General features: G+C 39.9%; 1 protein-coding gene across 1 annotated transcript in view; it reads right to left on the reverse strand.

The window, feature by feature from the left end:
* The window catches only part of bcas3 (BCAS3 microtubule associated cell migration factor), a 290,982-nt gene that overhangs the window by 20,760 nt on the left and 249,947 nt on the right, over nt 1–20,275 (reverse strand). The window contains exon 23 of the mRNA XM_063907800.1: nt 7,410–7,586. Within this exon, the coding sequence (XP_063763870.1) occupies nt 7,410–7,586 (177 nt within the window). The remainder of the gene's footprint in view (nt 1–7,409; nt 7,587–20,275) is intronic.

The raw sequence follows: 20,275 nt of genomic DNA on the forward strand, positions 1-20,275 counted from the left end.
ACTGTCAGTGATTTGCTTACAGCATGTCATGAACTCCAGCAAGAGAGTATGCTAGCCAGCCAGCATTACAGTGGAAGAAGTGTATACAGCTTGCATGCATGTTACTCTTGTTGGTGTGTGTGACTGTATGATTATTTGTCTATGTGTACAAATCAAGCCAGCGGACGTCTGTACTGATTTAAAGAAAAAGAAGGACCTCCAAGCCTGCGCACCCCCCCTTGAAACTGTCCCTGTGCGTTGTTGCTCTTATGATGGGTATCAGTGCATTAAAAACAAGGCTGAATAGCAGAGAAACCAGTCAGTCGGCAGGATGGATAATAGCTTGGCTTTGTGTGAAAGGAGTATGCGGCCAATTCAAATACAGGATGTATTGTACAACCATTAAATTACACAGCTGTCGGAACAGGCGTGCAGTCTAGTTTCCATGTTTCCTTAATAGACCAATTAATGAGGTTTTCTATGGAAAGATTGATATAATAGGAACACTTAAAGAGGCGATTCATTTTTATGTAATCATAAAAAATTAAGTTTCTGTGCAGCTCGTTTGCACTGCTTCATGCTTCATTGGAAGACACAAATTAGCTACTTTATTGTAAAGTGACAAGAGACGCATATTGATGGTATGATCAAAGCATACTTCAAGCTAATAAAAGATTGTCTGGATGGTTGTGTTATCTAGGATCTGTCTACATCTGCTCAACTCAATATAAAATATGTTTTATAAAAAAGGACATTATCTACCGGTCAGAGTTTAGTCATGTTAATTTGAACAGTGGCTATCGGTAACCAAGCATCGTTAAAAACAAATTGATAGATTTTGATCTGAGGACTATGGACTAGTCCAACCGACTTTTGTGAGTGTTGCCAAACTTTTGAATGTAGAAAATAGATGCTTTTAACTGTGACAAAAAACAAACTGTGTATGTATGTTGCTGTAGTTTTGATTGGCTAAAGGGTATGCCTTATTTTTAATATGGTTTTCATGTAGTTCCAACAATCTACATCAATAATCATTGCTGGAAGACAATTGGACTTGTTCACTAAGCAGTAGAATAATGATCATTTCAAAGAGAGATGTGGCCAACATAAAGTCTAGATTTAAAAAATGTATTCCCAAAAATACAGAATATTCAGATTTTGGCTAGTTCGTGGCAGTGGTACTGTACAACTGGGATATTTCAGTCTGACAGTTGTACAAATTATAACTTTAGGGTATGATTAAACTTTGTCATACACATTTTTTCCAAAAAAGGACCAGAGTGTTGGTAGGTCTAACGCCCTGTTATGTATTTGCTTGAATCTGAGTAATTCTGGGACTAGCTATTCTAGCAATGATTTCAATTGTAAGCACTATTTGATAGAAATAAAGTTGGACCATCCAATCATATGTATGTGTGAGAATTAAAATGGCATAGCAACAGCTGATTAGAGTATGACACACCGCCTAAACAGCATTACTCACACCTAAGACAGCATCACAAATGCCTGTCAGCGTTACATTCGACATGTATGATGTATATAAATGGACAGTGCAGGCCCATTGTGGTATGAGGAACGAGGTATGAGTTTGGCTATACCTTTTTAGCCACAAAAAACAAACATGGGATATTGTCTAAAATTCAAAGTCTTGGTTATATACCAACATATGCTCTTTCCATAATTCAAACTTATGTGTATGGGTAGATATAACTTTCCCAAAATGGGTATGTTAGTATTATTGAAAACATAAAAACACGTTTACCCTCTAGGATGGAAAAGGGTGAAAATATGAACGTAGCAGGTGTAAATCAGTCCATGTGGTTTTAAAGGGAATCCCCAAACTAGACGATCAACATAACAAAAAAACGAGTATGAATCAATTACTGCCCAGAGGGACTAAAGCAATTATGGTGCTTTAGAAATGAGTAACAGTAATGAGTAATGTATTTCATTTTTCCAGTCAAGTGCAAAACACTGGTTAGATGCATACGATAGATTACAGGCTCTTAGCAGAGTCCACTGGCATTGAAACATTGAAGCACTATATTTGATAGGTCATTGTAATATACAGAGCACATTCATCAAATGGCAAAAAGAACTCTTGGTCCAAATGGAAAAGCAGCATGCTACTAAAGCACAAGGCCGTCTAGTGTAATATTGATTAGTAAATGGGGTGAGAGAAATAAGCAACAATGTGCCATCTCTATAACATTTAGAGGAAACACTCAAGAAACTACATCAATGGATGAATTCCCTTGAACCTTTGTGCATTCCCCCGTACACATACGCCCACAGAGCAGCATATGTACAACTGAGCTAATATTTTCTCTGAAGTGATAACATCAGAAGTGCTGTGGAACTCTCCCAAAGTCGACATACAGTAGGTCACCGAGCCAAAAGCCCACAGTCAATGTTTCAACATCAAATGACCAATTATTAAGTCAGTGTGCCTGTTTGGACCACCGCCTGCTAGCTCATAAATAATAAGAACATTTAAAGAGTGAGTGCAGGACACACACACACACACACACACACACACACACACACACCCTATTGAATATATATGAAATTACTGGCCTCAACACACGCATTAAAAGTCTTGTAAACACACTCACACACATTGAACGCACAAACGCGCATACACAGACATACAGACAAACACACTGACATGAACACACACACACACACACACACACACACACACACACACACACACACACACACACACACACACACACACACACACACACACACACACACACACACACACACACACACACACACACACACACACACACACATATAAATGCTCTCAACCTTTGGGTGCTGATAAGGCTCCCCTAAATATTTGTCTTGAGTCAAGCGTTGAGAGAGCCAGCTGAGTCCTGTGCCGTTCAGACAGTCTTACTATTATTACTATTATTATTACTCCCAGTTTCTTTGAGTCGGAATCGGACAAACAAAGCTGGTTATGACCCAGATGGTTTGGGTGGTCCCCAGCACCCTTAACTCATCAATCAACCAAACTTATCCCGACACATACAGTGCTCAGTACAGCAACATGAAAAACAAACGGAGCACTGTTGGCACCCTGAGTACCGGATATTTAACCCAAACCATTATACAGTTACATGAGTTGTAATGATACTGTGACTCATAGAATGTCGGCTCATATCAAGACGATCCTGACAAATCTCTCAGACATGGTAATATATTTCTGAGACATTTCAGTTTACTTAACCTTTGATAATAAAGACATTTTGATATTAAGTAAAGTCACGTAACAACCAAAGTAAACCTAACAAACATCCTATTTCTTATTTAAAGAAATAGTTTTTTTTCAATAAAACAATACAGAAATTAAATACAAAAAGGACAACTGAAAATTCTAATATATAATTACAACCATTAAGTTCTATTTTGTTAAAGTTGATATATATATACATATTTTACTTTTTACTTATTTAAAGGCTACAATAAGTAACAGATAAGAAAATATACCTCACTAAGGGCAAACATTCAAATTTGATTCATCATTGGGATGACAGATTTAAAATACCTGACTATCAAATGTCAATCTTTTAATCCTGATTGTAAAGTCTGTGTTGCATCACGCCCATACGAAGTAACAGCTGAAATGGACACAATAATGCATCATTAATCATAATATAGTAATTTATTATATGTGTGTAAAAAACTGTCCATTATGCTTAATAAGTACTTTTAGTTTTGGTAATCAAGTTTCACTATGTGGCACTAGCGATTCTAATGGCTATCACTCCACCACATTGTACGTGATAGGCTAAGGGGTGGGACGACCCTAAGCGATTGACCAATCACAACAGAGCCAACCAGCTATCCAATCAGAGCAGACTGGGCTCTGGTTTCAGACAGACACTGAAAAATTTCACAGTAGAGGCACAACATACTAATATCAACCTGAAAATGAGCAGAATAGGGCCCTTATAAGTATCAAATCTGAGTTCTTCCTCCACCAATAAGTAAATAGATAGAGATATATTGTCTTTGTTCCTCAGCTGGAAAGACTCTCAGATGGGACACACCACGTCGTGTTGAGCAGGAGTCCGCTCTCCATATGGCTTCAATGGAATTTATGTTGGACAGGCACCAATAAGACAAATCTAGTTAGCAACATTATATCATCGGAGCCAAATCTAATTTCAGCCCCAGTGTGTTTTAGTCGTCAGTGGCTCTCTCACTCTCTCCTTCCTCCCCTGCTTCATGTTCTGTTCTCTTCTCTCCCTCCGTCCATCCGTCCATCTCTCTATGTGAGTGTCACCTGCCCTCCGAGCTGGCGACGCTGGGTCTCGGCCTTAGCGTGAGAGCCCCATTACCCTGACTGGAGGCTTTGTTTTCCCTGTGAATCTGCGAAAGAGTGTGTCTGTGTGTGTGTGTGTGTGTGTGTGTGTGTGTGTGTGTGTGTGTGTGTGTGTGTGCTGGAAGAGAATGTCAGAGAGACGGTGATTTGTTACATCAGTGAGCATTCCAGCTCCGAGATACTCAATATTAGACACAGAAAGAGTGAAAAGAATGTCTTGTTTACGTTCTGTGTTTCCGTCCAAATCTATTTTTTGTCAATGATCATAATGCAAATTGTTTTTGGGGATGATAAATAGCCGTGGAATTGAATAAATAATGACATAGACTCAGTTGAGACTGATTGTTTATAAAAGTTTGAAAGGTTTGCAGGGAATTCACTCAACAGTTGCATGGCAACACATGACAGAGAAATAGATGAGGGGAATGTGTGTATAGGTGAGGTAAGACTGTGTTTGTGTGTGTAGGTGTGTATATGTGTGTGTGCATGAGCGTTTTTGCAATCATGTTCAAGGTCTATGTTAGGGTAAGCGCCACTTTGCTGTGCGTGTCTAAGCGCGGGGGCCACAGCGAACACCAAAAGGAATGAAGAGCAAGATACCATCTGCTTTTACCCATCTAAATCTATGTCTCTCACACACACACACACAAACACATTTTTTCAAACACGTGGAAATTGGAACCTAAAAGATGCGCTTCTACTGCTAAAAGAATAGCATGTCAAGGCAACCAACGATAATTTCACATTAATATATCCATAACAGCTGATTCAGACTCAACTAAAACATTAACGTTAATTCAACAATTGTCAAATACACTTTTTAATGTGCATGTTATACAATTGTAACATTTTAATTGCAAGTAAAGCAACTATTAAAAACTCTTTGGATGTCACAACCATGGCAAAATTACTATGATAAATAAATAAATAATGCCGACCAAGGCTTTGTTCCAATAAAATGTGAAATGAAACCAAATCTTCAGACTCAAGTCCATGAAGACCATTTTCACACAAGTTCTGCTTAAAGGGGCCGTATTAAACTCATTTTTAAGATTCATATTTGTATTTTGTGAGTCTACTGTGACATGTTTACAAACTTGAATATTCAAAAAGCTCTTTATTTTTCTCATACTGCCTGTGTCGCAACATCTCTTTTCACCCTCTGTCTGAAACGAGAGCTCAGTCTGCTCTGTTGTGATTGGTCAACCGCTTAGAGATGTCGCGTCCCTAAGCCTATCACGTAAAATGTGTTGGAGCATTAGCCAATAGAAGCGCAAGTGTTAGACAGTTATGTCTCTATGTTAAGGAAGTAACAGAGGAGTGTGTAGGAGAGATAGTATTTTTATTGGCCCAAAATGTAGTTATTTGTCTCTAAAACTTCTGCCTCCAACCTAAAGCAGGTGAATAGGGTTATATTTATGATGCTAACAGAGGGGGAAAAAATACATCTAATACAGACATACGTTACTTTTCTGTCCAGAGTGTCACTGTTACTGTTTAATAATTTGTAGAACAATCTGAAAACGTTATAGGGACCATTGAAACCAATAAAGATTGGTTCCAATGAAAGACTTTAACATTTGATTTCCTTGAATAGGGAAAAACTCAATCAGAAATACTGATTCTGCGTCGCTAGAAATGTTTTAGATTAGAGGAAAACATGTCTTTAAGCTTCTCCAGTGTTAATATTGATCACTTCAAACAGCTAATCTGTATCTATTCGTCTACTTTAAGCAAAACGGCACCGATCCAACCAGATCCTCCTTCCTAAAGTCCCAACTCTTGACCATCTACATCACTCTCCTCTTTACAGCAGACACGGGAACATTTCCTATGTCACAGAGCAGAAGTGCTGTGCTATTAGATTAGCTGCAGAGACTAAAGCCTCTCCGCCAGCATGAATGCGAATGAGTGACCAACAAGTCCATCACATTCCCTGTGGATGATGTCTTCAGCACAGCTCAAGGCGCAGGAAAAAGTGTGTGTGTTTGTGTGTGTGTGTGTAGAAGGCAGCATTTTGATGTAATTTGATCAGTAATGAAGTTTGTGGGGTCAGGATGCAATACGATTGGGGGGGACAAGACCGAGAGGCGACTGACTAGTAGTGTCCGGGAGTCTCTAAAGTCTAATCTAATGAAGAAACACGGAGTGGGGGGGAGGGGGGACGGCAGTAAAAAAGAGCGATGAGAAGTGAGAGAGAGAGAGGCTACAAATGAGGTTAAGTCCTAACAGAGGGAAGTCGAGAGAAGGGGACTGGATATGGCTAGGGATGGTTTGTGGGGGGGGGGGGGGGATAGTCGATGCTAAATCCATTAGGGCCTTGTGACCCTACCCACTCCCCTACCCCAGTTCCCTCCCCACCATACCCCACCCCTGTGGCTGCTGCCTCTATGGAGTTACACAACTCCCCCCCCCCACACACACACAGATATTTAAATCAAAGGAACTCTTGTTCACTTAAGGAGGGGGGAAAGAGAAAGAGAGAGCACTGCCACTTCCTAAACGAGTTAACCATTTGGACTGTCAGGGCCAACGGCATGTCTGTTACACACACACACACACACACACACACACACACACACACACACACACACACACACACACACACACACACACACACACACACACACACACACACACACACACACACACACACACACACACACACACACACACACACACACACACACACACACACACACACACACACACACACACTTGCAGGCAGGAAGCATCAAAGTAAAGCAAGGCATGTGCAGATATGTCAAAACCTAGCAGGCAAACGCATGCACACACACATTTATCCATCACTTTTTGCGGCATTTGTTTCATCTGAGTGGGCGTAATAAAACATAAAACACTGATTTACTTTGCAGTATATTCTCCTTGCCAAATCAGTGTTTAGCTCGCTTTTTCAATAAACACACCCTAAAAAGTTAATATAAAAAAATCTACCAGAATAAATTTAGCAGGAGTAACCCTGTATTCTATTTTAATCGCAAGTAATCCCTCAGACCTAGAAATAGCAACGGGAAGTGGACATTTGATGTGTTTGTAAGTGGCATTTGTGTGTTGTACAATCTCTAATTACCCGTAGCAGATCCCACTATATCCCTGGAGGGGGACTCGGACATGGCGTCGGCCAGTCTCTCCCGGAGGCCTTCGTCGCTGGCGTCCACTGAGCCACAGTTGTGTCGCGGCACGCCGAAGCTCTCCGGCCAGCTGCCACACACTTCCAGCAGGGTCACGCCGCGGCCCTCAAACTGACCTGCATGTAAAAAAAAAAAACACCGGACTAAGACTCTTTTCATGACCAGATAGATTGAGGGATGCAGTAATATTTGGAGTTCTACCAGTTATCCAATAAGGATCAGGATTGAGGCCATTGCATGACTATAATATCTTGCCAATGATATTTGGATGTATTGACTGCAGGGCATGGGGATCGAACCATTGACCATCTCATTGCTTGATGCCAATTTTCCGATTTCTGATTCAATGGAAACCAACTGAGGAGCAGGCAGTTTTTATTTCCATGTTGACATCAACAATGCAATCATAACAACTTTTGGTTAACACCAGTGGTGGAATTAAGTAGATTTACTCAAGCATTGAATTTAAATTCACATTTGAGGTACTTGAGTCTTCGTACCCCTCATCTCCAGTGTAAACCATTTTTCTTAAAATGTTGTGAATTTAAACATTTATGAAAGGATGAAAAATTCCTAGAGCAATTAATCACCCTCTTAAGCCTAGTAAACCATTTAAAAAGCATCTACGATCAGCTGGAAAATGAATTATCACAAAGCTGAAAACAGGGCTATTCTCACGAGATCATGAAAGTTGTCTTTAAAGAACAGCAATCCCTTAAAACATATGATTATCTTATGGAATATGAAAGTTTGCTTTAAAAATAACCACAACCTTAAACATCAACAGCAGAAATAACCAACAATTCTATAAGCCAACAAAAATGTAAAAGATAAGTAAATAAATATTTTTTGGGGCCATTGCTAAGCTGCACTATCTGTTGTAACTATTGCAGACCATCTGACTGATACAGCGTTTAGTAAACAACTGCACTGGAACTTTTTACTTTACAAAGTTAAAATATTTCATATTGCATGTTGTTTTTGCTTATTGAATGAATTTCTCTGTCGGTCTACTACCTCAGTAGTGTGTTAAGTGTAACGTGTTTACGTTATAGTAAATACTTTCCCACACTGAAAATCATGCAACATGTTTGACACCAGATATGTTTTCTGAAAAAGAAAAAAATCTAATTCATATTTTGAAGTATGAATCTTTTTCTCAGTATTAAAAACAAAAGCCAAACATTTCTGCCTGAACGGAAATGAACTACACACCACCTCCACTGAGGTCCACCGGTTCAGCTGGTTTAAAGTCACAAACACACACATTACAAACAACTTGTGAGCACACCACAATCTTCATGCCTGTCAAACCAAATCCACACAGACCTACACTGCACCTTAATCTTTTCTCCTTTCTGTCTGCCGTAATTTCTGCAATCAGAGAGATCTTGTGCTTTGGAGCCAGAGAGTCTGCAACCTGTTTCTCCATGTGTGTATGTGTGTTTGTGTGTGTGATAAGGCAGCCAGGCATGCCGCCATGAAGACACTAAAACAACTGGATTATTCTATCAGTGTATTCATTTGAATTGGTCACTGTGGCTGCCAGCACTGAGAGGTGATAAAGGCTGAAAGGGACGATTTAGAGGTGATGTCAATAGAATGCTCCTGTGACTCAACATGCTAAAAAGCAACGATACAAACACTTGACATCTAGGCTTCATTTTCTGCTTTATCTTTATCGTGATTATCATCATCAGGTCAATTCAATCTCTATGTGACAGACGGTGAGGCACAGGAAATGACTCAGTCAAATGAGCACACAAGATTCACAATATCAGTTTGATTTGAACTGTTATCTGGTGGGAAAACCTGCCCAACTGGCAACTCTAATCTAAGAGAAGAGTCAAACACAGATATTTCGGTGTAAAGGTGTAACTGGCAATCCTGGTCTTGTAAAAAAAAGGTAATTTTCAACCATGCACTTTGACATGTTGACTGCAGGGGCAAGGGATTGAACCACTCCTACCTGTGATTGGTAGATGGTAATTTCCCCCCTGAGCCACAGCAATCTCATAGACTCAACGAGAAAAATAACCATGTAGGTAGTGACAACGTTTTATCAGTTTACGACGTGTTATCCATTAGTCTAACTCAGTCAACTAGTGAAGAGTATCCTTACAACAATTACGATTCAAGTTACATATATACAATCTTATTATGGAAGCATCAGACATCATTATCTGTGTTATTAGTGATGAGAGTATTATGAATACCCTCAAAATGTACAATAAATATGTTTTTCACAGGAAATAAAGAAGCCCTTTTTTTCTCGTGACAAGGAAACTGGAAAAAGACAAAAGTGAAGACAAGGACATAAGGGGGAGGGAACACGGCAAAAAACAGTGTTTTAATTTTCTCAGCTTCAAATATCCTGCTCTGTATCATACAGATGGCAAAAGGGTTCCTCGGTATGAGCATAGCCACGGTTTCACGAAGAGGCGGCAGAGCCTGCTTATAGGCTGGGGCTAATCTCCCATGCATGTATGAAGAGAACTGGATAAATCGTTTGAGTAGGGGCCCCTTCATTCTTATGAAAGTTTTAAAGTTGCACTTGAATCCAAAATGGCCTAACTCTCGAGTACAAAAATACTCAGACTATCAAGGAATATTCCCGCGATCGGGCCCATAGAGCACTTGTTGTCCAGCATTATCCTGAAGACCTTCCTCCAATATTTATAACGTGACGTATAATATATACGTCACGGCCGGTCATGGCTCAGTCAAATCAACGGGTGTTATGAGTGTTTTCCAACTAAATTCCTGCACTTGTTACCTTACAGCAGAAAATGATTGAAAAAGCATTATTGCATTGAATGCCATGAGGGACAGATGCGAATGTGCTTAAATCCAACCATCCAACAAGTCTACCTGCAAGACTTGGGTGCTTTGAATAGATGATTTAATAATGTTTTAACATACCTAGGCTTGTAAAACCTCCGCCAAATGGTTAGCTAGAGGTTTAGGCGTGTTTTTAAGCAATGATCCACACTTCACCACACTAAGCTGTGTGGTCCAGATGGGTCTTTACAGCTACAAAATTCAATTCAGCCTTTACACACATCCCGGTTATTCAGCACTAAATCAACCTTGCGGGACATAATAACATCATATCACCTCTATGGCAAAAACACAGGGCTGTTGGACACACATGCACACACAGACACACACATCTAACAGGCTCTCATGGCCGGCTTTGATGGAGGGCCTGCTGGCACTAAAGAGGAATCCTTTGAAAAATCAATCCAACACACACACAGGCTGCTTCTGAAGTGCAGAAAAGTTATCAGGAAGCTAAGCCAGTGTGTGTGTGAGAGTGAGTGCGTGTATTTGTATGCTTCTGGAGGTCGGTCAGTGTTATCGCAGGAGTGAGCATGGAGGCCCGTGCAGCCTCTCGCCCCAGCATTAGAACCTGTCACCGGCCTGCAGCACAGCTGAGATTGGCCAGGCCTCCGGGTGCACTCACACACACACACACACACACACACACACACACACACACACACACACACACACACACACACACACACACACACACACACACACACACACACACACACACACACACACACACACACACACACACACACACAGTAGTCTGCTACCTGATAGCCAGTGAGCCAGTCAGATCAAAGGTTTTGACAGTGGTGGCTTTTGTGGATGATAAGAGCTTGGCAGAAGGTTAGGAAGAGCTTCAGTATTATCAGACCAGCCTTTGACCAATATGGGTATTTGAAGGCCGATACTGATAGCTTCACACTGAAAATACCCATCAATGCTCAGAAGTTACTTACTACTTGAAATTATTTCTTCTTCCCATACAGAATCACCTCTTCAAAAGAGAAATCCTGACCTAACTAAAAATGGTTTTAGAGTGGTGTTTATTCAACTGTGTGAGGGAGATTGTGGTGCTGTTTTACTGTAATAGATCTAAATTACACCCATGATTATTGTTAGGTTAAAAATAAATATCCTTTTAATAACATACACAATCCCCTTTTGCAAAACCTACTGTACTTGGGACAGAAACTGGGGCAGTAGTAGCTCAGACCTGAAACTATCTTACCTACCTTTAACTACCTTAAATAAAGCAGTATTTTAATGTTGTAGACAAACACAGTTGTGATCCAGAAATTACTAATTTCAAGGGCTTTCTTTCTGAATTATTCATAATTTATTGGACAGTGATACTGAAATGCAAACATCTTAATCTCAAAAGTAGTTTTAAACAAGCCCTTTATAAAATCCTTTGCAGACACCCCCCCCCTGCCTGAAACGCCTCAATTGGACATCACTATACTCCAACACAATGCAGGTGAGGGGGCGGGAAATCTCTAAGCGGTTGACTAATCACAACAACCTTTTTTAAATTTAGTGGAGCCAAGTACAAATACTTCAATATTGTAGTTAGGTACTTTAGTAAATATACTTAGTTACCTTCCACCATTGACAAATACAAAAAGTAACAAGCATGCTTAATTTAATCTTATCAACATTTTGTAAATGTCACAATTCATGTAAAGGGGCATGAACTTATCATTAGCATCCACATGTGATGCTGAATTTCTTTTTATTTAAATGTTCCCTTCAAATCTTTGTAAATGTACGAAGCAATGTTAGCAGGAGGAATATTCAGAACCCACGCCCTGGATTGCTGTTTTTCCCTCCGTCATGTTAAAACCCGGCAGGATTAAAAGCCACTCTCCACCCAGCTGTTAGCCCCCACATACTGGCCCTACTTATCCCTTCAGCCAGTGCTACTTTCCTTAAAGATTTAATCACACTGCGGCCGGATGTTTGTGTTTCTGTTTGCGTGTGAGTGTGTGTCTGCTTGTGTGTGTTTGTTTGTACCTTTACAACTGGGGCTTAGGATGGCACAGTTGGATATGAACACACATCACATGTGCACATCACAATGGCCAAGCAAGAATGAAGAAGATTGAAGATTCAAGATGAAGAAGAATGAGTGGTTTGATGTAATACTGTGGCCATTCAGCATGCCGATTCAGTGAGCAAACTAAAAACTAAATTAAAAAACAAACATTGAACTCATTGCTCTCAATATTCTGTTTACTGTATTATCATTATCATAACTTGTCAGTTAACTAAGTTCAACAGCAATTTTTCTTTTTATGCCGTGATGATATACATTTCTACAGCTCAATACTTGTTGAGAACATTGTCTTATTTAAATAACTACCTTGGGGTCTTAACACAAGTTTACCAGGTGATCATTCTCAGAAAAAGACACCTGAGAGTATTATATCAACTGCTATTAAACATTATTTTTTCCATCATCCCTCGAAGTCACCACTTCACTTCAGCAAGATGTGTTTTTGTATCTGGGCTGATTGTTGATGTAATAACATATAATTGATAGGCCTTTCAATGCATTTTTGAACAGTTTCTGTACCTTTTAGACAAATACTGACTTTTTACTTCCTTGGTTTAAGGGTGATTTACACATTATATGCAGTTTATTAATTATATTCCTGAATTGGTGATATTTCGCAAGTTGAACCCAGCAATTAACCATGTTTTGTAGTAAAATGGGTACAATACATTAAAGTGGATTTCCAGGTGTTTCCCAGTACTCAAGCATGTGCTGTAGAGTGAGCTTTGTGAAGTCTGACTAATAGATTTTTGCTTGAGAACAACAGCTCGAGGCTACATTAGCCACAACTAGCACCACATACTCGACGCTTTTAAGAAGGGAAAACTATGCATGAAATAAAAAAAACATTATCTCTGGTTCTGCTGCCTTGATTTAGATACAATTCTTTTTAAAGTCACTTGTGAATCCAACAAAGTTATGAAAGTGCAATAGGAAATTGGTGAAGTACTATTTTATGAGAGCCATGAGCCTTTAACCTTCTCCAGAAAATTCTTAGCCATATGTATCTCACATTGATGGAAAATGTTCTTTCTGTTAGTTGAATTGTCCCTCAAATATTTCAATATCTCAACTGGTGGCTTCGATCTAGTGCAGAGACTGTTAAATGTCTCAAAGAAAATGTCCCAAATCCAGTTTAGAAATAAACTACTTCCGTACAGGAGAAAAGGAAGGCAACTAATTCCCCAAGTACAGTCTGAGAGTTAGTCTTAACCTGACCCTATCATACACAGACACACATGTACACACACACACACACACACACACATACAAGCACACAGGTGAAGGTATAATGTTCTGGGGCCTCATGCCGCTGTTTCTGGGTTACCAGAGCAGTTAAAATGCTAATGCCTGGTTAATGTTAATTCAATTAGGCTTAAGTGCGAGGGGTCTGATCGAACTAATACCTTTATTATGGGTGCTGTATAATATGTAATGGAGCGTGTATGTATGTGTTAGTGCCCGTGTGTGTGAGAAGGGAAGAGAGTGTACTTGAGTGGTGTTACTGGAAATAAAGGCACTGGGAAAACAGGAACAGTCTGTTACTGAAAAACAGATCATAAATCAGGTGGGATTAGGCACACCTTTAAAATCTAATCCAATACAACAGCTTTGCCGTTACATTTTTACCAAGTAGATTTGCTATGATAAATAAGTTGTGGATGAATTATTATGTCAATCGGGTTGATCACAATAATAATCTGTGATAAATCATGATTATAAAGTACAAATGAGGTGTTGTAATGAAGAAACTATCAAAAACTGGTAAGAGAAGGTTTTTTTTACCTTGTTATAACAGGATTTCTGTCACTTAGAGCCGCTGTGATCATCTCTGCTGCTATCATATGGCGAGCACTATCTGTTCCTACAGTGGTGACTATTTCCACTATCTCACAATACTGTGCAACTGCAAGAAACTGGATCATGGTTCCACAATATGCCTAAAAAATGCTGGTGAACGAATGCGCCGTTAAATCGCGGTAGTTATGGTTATAACTGATAGTGGTCTCCAGTCCATTCAATGCATTTATCATGTGTTGTTACCTCCACTCTCCATGCCTTTTCACTGCCATGCCATTCATGGTGTACATCTGTGCAGGTATTAAGGGAGCAACGTTGAATAATATATTTTGTTTGCCAGATTGATTGGAAACGTTAACAACCCTAAGGTAAATGTATCTTAAAAGCAGAAATGTACAAAGATTATTTTTCAATCAGCTTGTTTTTAGCGAAGTGAGATGGCACTGAGAGGTCAGCATATCTCTGTACATCAGCAGAATCCTGTATTGCACGTAGCATGGTGTAAATGCTGAGTACATTAATTCATTCATACTCGAGTACAATGACACCATTCACATGTGATATAAATTTCTTCACAGACACACACTTTAATAGACTTTCTCTTTCACACATACTTCTATGACTGTGCCGTGAACCCTTACTGACATCCCCTCAGGCTGTGTGTGTCTGTGTGTGTGTGTCAGGGAGACAGTGAGCGGGAGAGAGTGTCTCTGATATCCTCAGGGAAACACTGAGAGTGCTAGCTAGCTGGCGGAGTAGGTTTGTGGTGCCGTGTTAATGGAGATGTAAGCTCACAGGATTAGCACCCATAGGTAGGTATGTGTGTGTGGGTGTGCAAATATGTGTGTGTATTCTTGACAGGCACAGCCTTTCTTTCATTACATTAAGGGCAATGCCTCTAAATCATTTACTCCCTTTGCAGTCTCAGTGGTGTCGGTTAAGTGTTAGTAATCCCCATCAATACCGGGGTCTGCCTCAAGGCACTTTACTCACTACCACTCACACACTAACACGTGCGTGAACACATACTCACACACCAAAACATATGGCGTTCAGATATTACGACGCATTAACCTGAACGCAGTTAATTGCAGTTATGTCCACAGACTAACCCAGCACACACACACTTACCGCCCACTAAGCTAATTCGAGGCATGTCAAATGACACATCAGCAGTGCTTTGCTAACTAGTAAGCTTAACGCTTTAACGGCAAGCTACGGCTTGTATGTGCCCGCCTCACTACCATGTATTTGCACATTCACACACACATACACTCTCACAGACACGTTTACAAACAAAGGTTTCCTTGAAGCCTAAGCCCAATGTTAATATTTATGTTCAAACCCTAAACTCTAAAATGGAGACCAGAATTGGTATTCTAAGTGTTAGACCTTTTACGGAACAATGGCAATGGTGTTACAAACAGATATAAGGAAAGAAATAGATAATAAAAAAACATAAAACTAAAACATGTAGGTGGCTTTAGCTTGACATGTTCTGTTTGTCTTTTAAAGGGACCGCTTACGTAAAACTTCAGCTTACTGATCACCTTGAGTATGACTTAGACAGTGAAATGTAGCTCTCTGTAATTCTGAGAATAATTGATGATGTGTTAAGATATCATCAGGGTTCTCTCACTCTCAACTCACCCTGGGCTTAAAGGCTATATACGTGTATCAAAAAGCAAATGGTACAATGTGGGAGTGTCAAGTTTGAAAGCTGTGGTCATTAACCTGGCATAAATGGTGCATTTAAGATCACGAGTCGTGATAGACTTGGTCCTAGAGGTCATTTTGATGGTCAGTGATAATTATAATAGACTGCTTCCAACAGATCCATAAAAAAAAAGGTTTTCCCATTTTGGTGTGCAAGACGATGATTGTCCTGCAGAGAGCATTACGCTTAAATCATAACACTGGTCATATGCTTGCGTGCCACAGACTTGAGTGCTGATGGCACGGCACATACATGCTCATGTTTGCACAGAGATCAGGTAAACACACATGGACTGTGTGAGTGCATGTGTTTTCTTGGGGGCTGATTATGCTGGTTTGTTAGATCAAGTGGTGTGCAAACACAGTGATGTGGGCACCTTAGAGAAGACAACCGATGAGAGGGCTTGAAGGAACATATACAACAACAAATAAACGCATTTCAGCAGTAGATTTCAGCTCAGGGTCAGGGAGAGACACACCTCACCTTAAGAGTAACCAAGGTGTGTCAAAGGGACAAGCACAGTCTTTTCCTACTCGGACACATATTTAAATGTATTCCCAATCAAAAATAAATTGGAAAGTATAGAAAAACAGCAGACATTATAAGTTTGCGTTAAATTACCTCCAAAGGATCTATGTATAACAGCGTGTCACAGATTATATTATTTAGCATTGTGTGATGGACCAGTAAAGGTCATGGTTAAGGCAACCATATCTATGTCCTATATATTAGACCCAAATCTCCCTCAAAAGCAGTGCACAAAACACCAAAATATGACTTTTAATAGAATGAGTAAGGCAAAAGGCTAATAGCAGTTCCAAAATGTCATCCTTCCTGCAATTCCTACTCAATAAGGGACTGTATTCAGCAATGTAAACCTCAGTAGATGGTTCTGTTATTCTGGAAAGTCAATAGAAAGGAAACAAAAAAGATGGACGGCGTTAAAAAAGCAAAAGTTTGGTCACACTGACTGAAGTATCAATGTCAGCAATTATTGGCTACATTGTTAGATTGTTTAGACATGTACTCAGAAAGTTGCATGTAGATGGTATTCATCTAGATAAAAGGCATTGTTCGCGTACCACAGGACAATAATAACTTAGAAACACATATTCTACGGTGCATCATGGGTCCCGAGATAAAACAAATGGCAGCAATGGTCAGTTTTCTATGTCCAACTTGTGAAGATAAACTGATTAAAAGACAGCGAGTACAATTGAAGCAAACAACATGCTTTGATATCTGGATAAATGTAAAGTGTACACTTTGTAAGAAAAGGGTCAGACTATCACTCATTCAGGCTGGCTGCAAATTGACACGGTTGCAGCGGGGGATCGTAATTCAATATGCTGATAGAAAACAGCTGAGAGTAATTAGGGAAGTTACTGTATGGACATGCTTGTTTTGACAAAGGAACATATACTGTAGAGTAAACCAACCACTGGTTCTTCTTACCCATTTAGTCTGAAATCATTTGCAACCAAATCAACAGGAAGCCAGTCATTCTGGCATGGTTTGACCCTAGCTCTGGTTGACTTTTGGTGGTTTTGCCTCACTAATGAGTGTCGTAGGAAAAAAAGGGTGTGGAGGTGAAAAACGAAGGAGTAAAAGTTGCCTTGAAACACATCTCTCCCTGGTCCTGTTGTTGGTTTTCTAGAGAACATTAATAATGGCCTGAAGGGGACACTGATTAGAAGGCGGCTATATATTTAACACTAAGCAGACCTGTTAAAGGGTGTGTTTACTGACAAATGAGGAGGCATGCTTTGACAGCCTATAAGTACAACCTATATTTATAAGTGTAGCGTATGCGTGGTTTTTATGAATGTGATGGGTTTTGGTGCAAATGAAAAGTTGGATTCATTTAAAATTATGGGCATTTAAAAGTGAAAAGGTTTCAGTCTTCCAGGAGGTACAATTTTCTTGCTAAAGAATTGTGAACCACTCACAATTAGTTGGATGGAATTGGAATTATATAAAACTAATAGTATATGGATTCACCAAAAAGAAAAATCTGCTCCTGAACCCCAATATGTTAGGGCTGAACCAAACTTAAACCAACTATGCCCTCAAAGATATTCAGCCTCCTAACTGGTTGCAGACTGGTTACTGATAATTACTGGATAATTTGAGAGCTGTCCCAGTTATCTGCCCAGGTAGATATACTGCACAGTGCCCTTCTAGGGGTACCACAATTATTGGCACCCCTAGAAAATCATTTGATTAAGATCTAACTGAAGTATATTTCCAGTCATAACTTACATTATTAGGTTCACCTGCTGATTAGGAACTCTTAAGAGGTCAACCATGACTTCCTGTTTCACTGGGGTATAAATATGAGGTGACACAGGCCAAAATACCCTTTGTCATTCATCACTATGGGAAAGACCAGAGAACACTGTGATGATCTGCGAAAAAAATAATGTTGTAAGAAGCATCAAGCAACAGGAGAGGTTAAGAATCAGCCTGGAAGAGGACGTGTGTGTACATTGACACCACACACCGTGAGGAGGATGGTTCGACTGGCAAAAGTATCTCCAAGGATCACAACTGGAGAATAGCACAGGTCAGTTGAGTCTTGGGGTCAGAAAGTCTCCAAAACGACTATCAGATGGCACCTACATCACTACAAGTTATTTGGGAGGGTTGCCAGGGATTTTTTTTGCTTTCAATTAACAATTAACTAAAGCGTCTACAGTTTGCCAAACGGGACTGGGACTTCGAATGGAACATTGGAAATGTGTGGGAGGAGCTGAAGAGGAGAGTCCACAAGCATCAACCTTGGACCTGAATTGTCTAGAGACATTCTGTATGGAAGAATGGTCTCAGATCTCGTGCTATGTGTTCACCAACCTCATCAGGCATTAGAGGAGGAGACTCAGAGCTGTAATCCTGGCTAAAGGAGGCTGCACAAGATATTAAATGGAGGGGTGCCAACAATTGTGGCACACATGTTTTGGAGAAATATATTTATTTAAAGTCAACTTTATTATTATTTTTTTGACTCATTTTACTTCAGTAAAAAGGTTAGATTATAGTTAATTTTTGGAATTAAATATAATGAGAAAAAACAATAAAGACATTTTTTTCAGCTTTTTTTGCTAATTTTTACCAAAGGGGTGCCAATAATTCTGGAGGGCACTGTATGTTCTCAACTTGTGACTAACAGTTTTAAAACTACACCACACTACTGAAACACACAAAGGTAATCCAGAAACTAGCATCTACAGGGTCTGAGTTTTAAAACCGAATGGCTCCCTTACATTGTTTGTCTGTTGATGAAATGACACCAAACTACAAATGAAAAATAAAAAATATCTTATTAAAAAAAATATTTTCTAAAACTATAAATTGGATAAATCAAGAGAGGAAGTTGGTGTCATAACTAGATAAACATTGGTTGAACATTCTTAGGTTCATGGGAATCGTCATCACAGGAACTGAGAAATGGCTGAATTTCTTAAAAAACCCAGTAAGAAACGGAAATTCACCAGCCGGGTTTGCATCAACTTGCACAGAGAATCATTAGAAAGCGTCCTGGAAATGGAAATGTTACAAAAAGTTATGGGATGTGCTCAGTCCAGGACAGGAGGGCTCTACATCGTTGGTACCCATCCACCATGGAGTCAGCTGTATTGGTGAGCTGCTGTCTCTGCACTGAGGTAACACCAACCCAAACATTCTGCCAACTCTGCTGCCATCGGGCAAGCAATCTAGAAGAATCTGCTACTGTACCGCTGTGCAATCCTGTATTGTATCATGACAATAAATTCTTGAATCCTGAATATTTTTCCTACTGAGCTGATACAAAGCATCTCTCACCTGGTCAGAGATGTGGCGCCCACACAACTAAAACTCCCTTCTGGCCACTAGACATTGTTTTTCATCAAACCAAAACAAAGATTGGGGAGTGTACACTTCATGGTGCTAGCATGACCAGCTAATTGATTTCAGGCCAGATCGTGTTGCTGTGTAATGGAGCAGGCTAACGTGATGATGAAGCTGGGATGGTCATGGTGATGACTTTCACAGGACTCCAACCTCATTTGTTTGTTTGACAGACTGCAGGGGTGTGTGTGTGTGCACGTGTGTCTCTCCTATTTGGCATAAAGGATATGGATTAAGCTATAGCGGTGACAGATGATATGTTTACAGGAGAATGTTTGCTTTCTGCACGATATTCAATTACAGGGTGTGTGTGTCACCGCCTGAATAAACGCGTGTGTGAGAAAGACGGAGTGTGTGCATACCAAGTCATCCGTGCATTACAGGCTGTGTTTGAAAGGGTCACAGGCCTTTATCAATCACACAGAATTTGCTTCCTTCCTTCCTCTCAGTCTCTCGCCTCAATCTAACCCCCACACTACTTAACTTCTTATTTTCTCTGGGAAGTA

Source organism: Eleginops maclovinus, chromosome 18, assembly GCF_036324505.1.
Source record: "Eleginops maclovinus isolate JMC-PN-2008 ecotype Puerto Natales chromosome 18, JC_Emac_rtc_rv5, whole genome shotgun sequence".
NCBI classification, from domain to species: domain Eukaryota; kingdom Metazoa; phylum Chordata; class Actinopteri; order Perciformes; family Eleginopidae; genus Eleginops; species Eleginops maclovinus.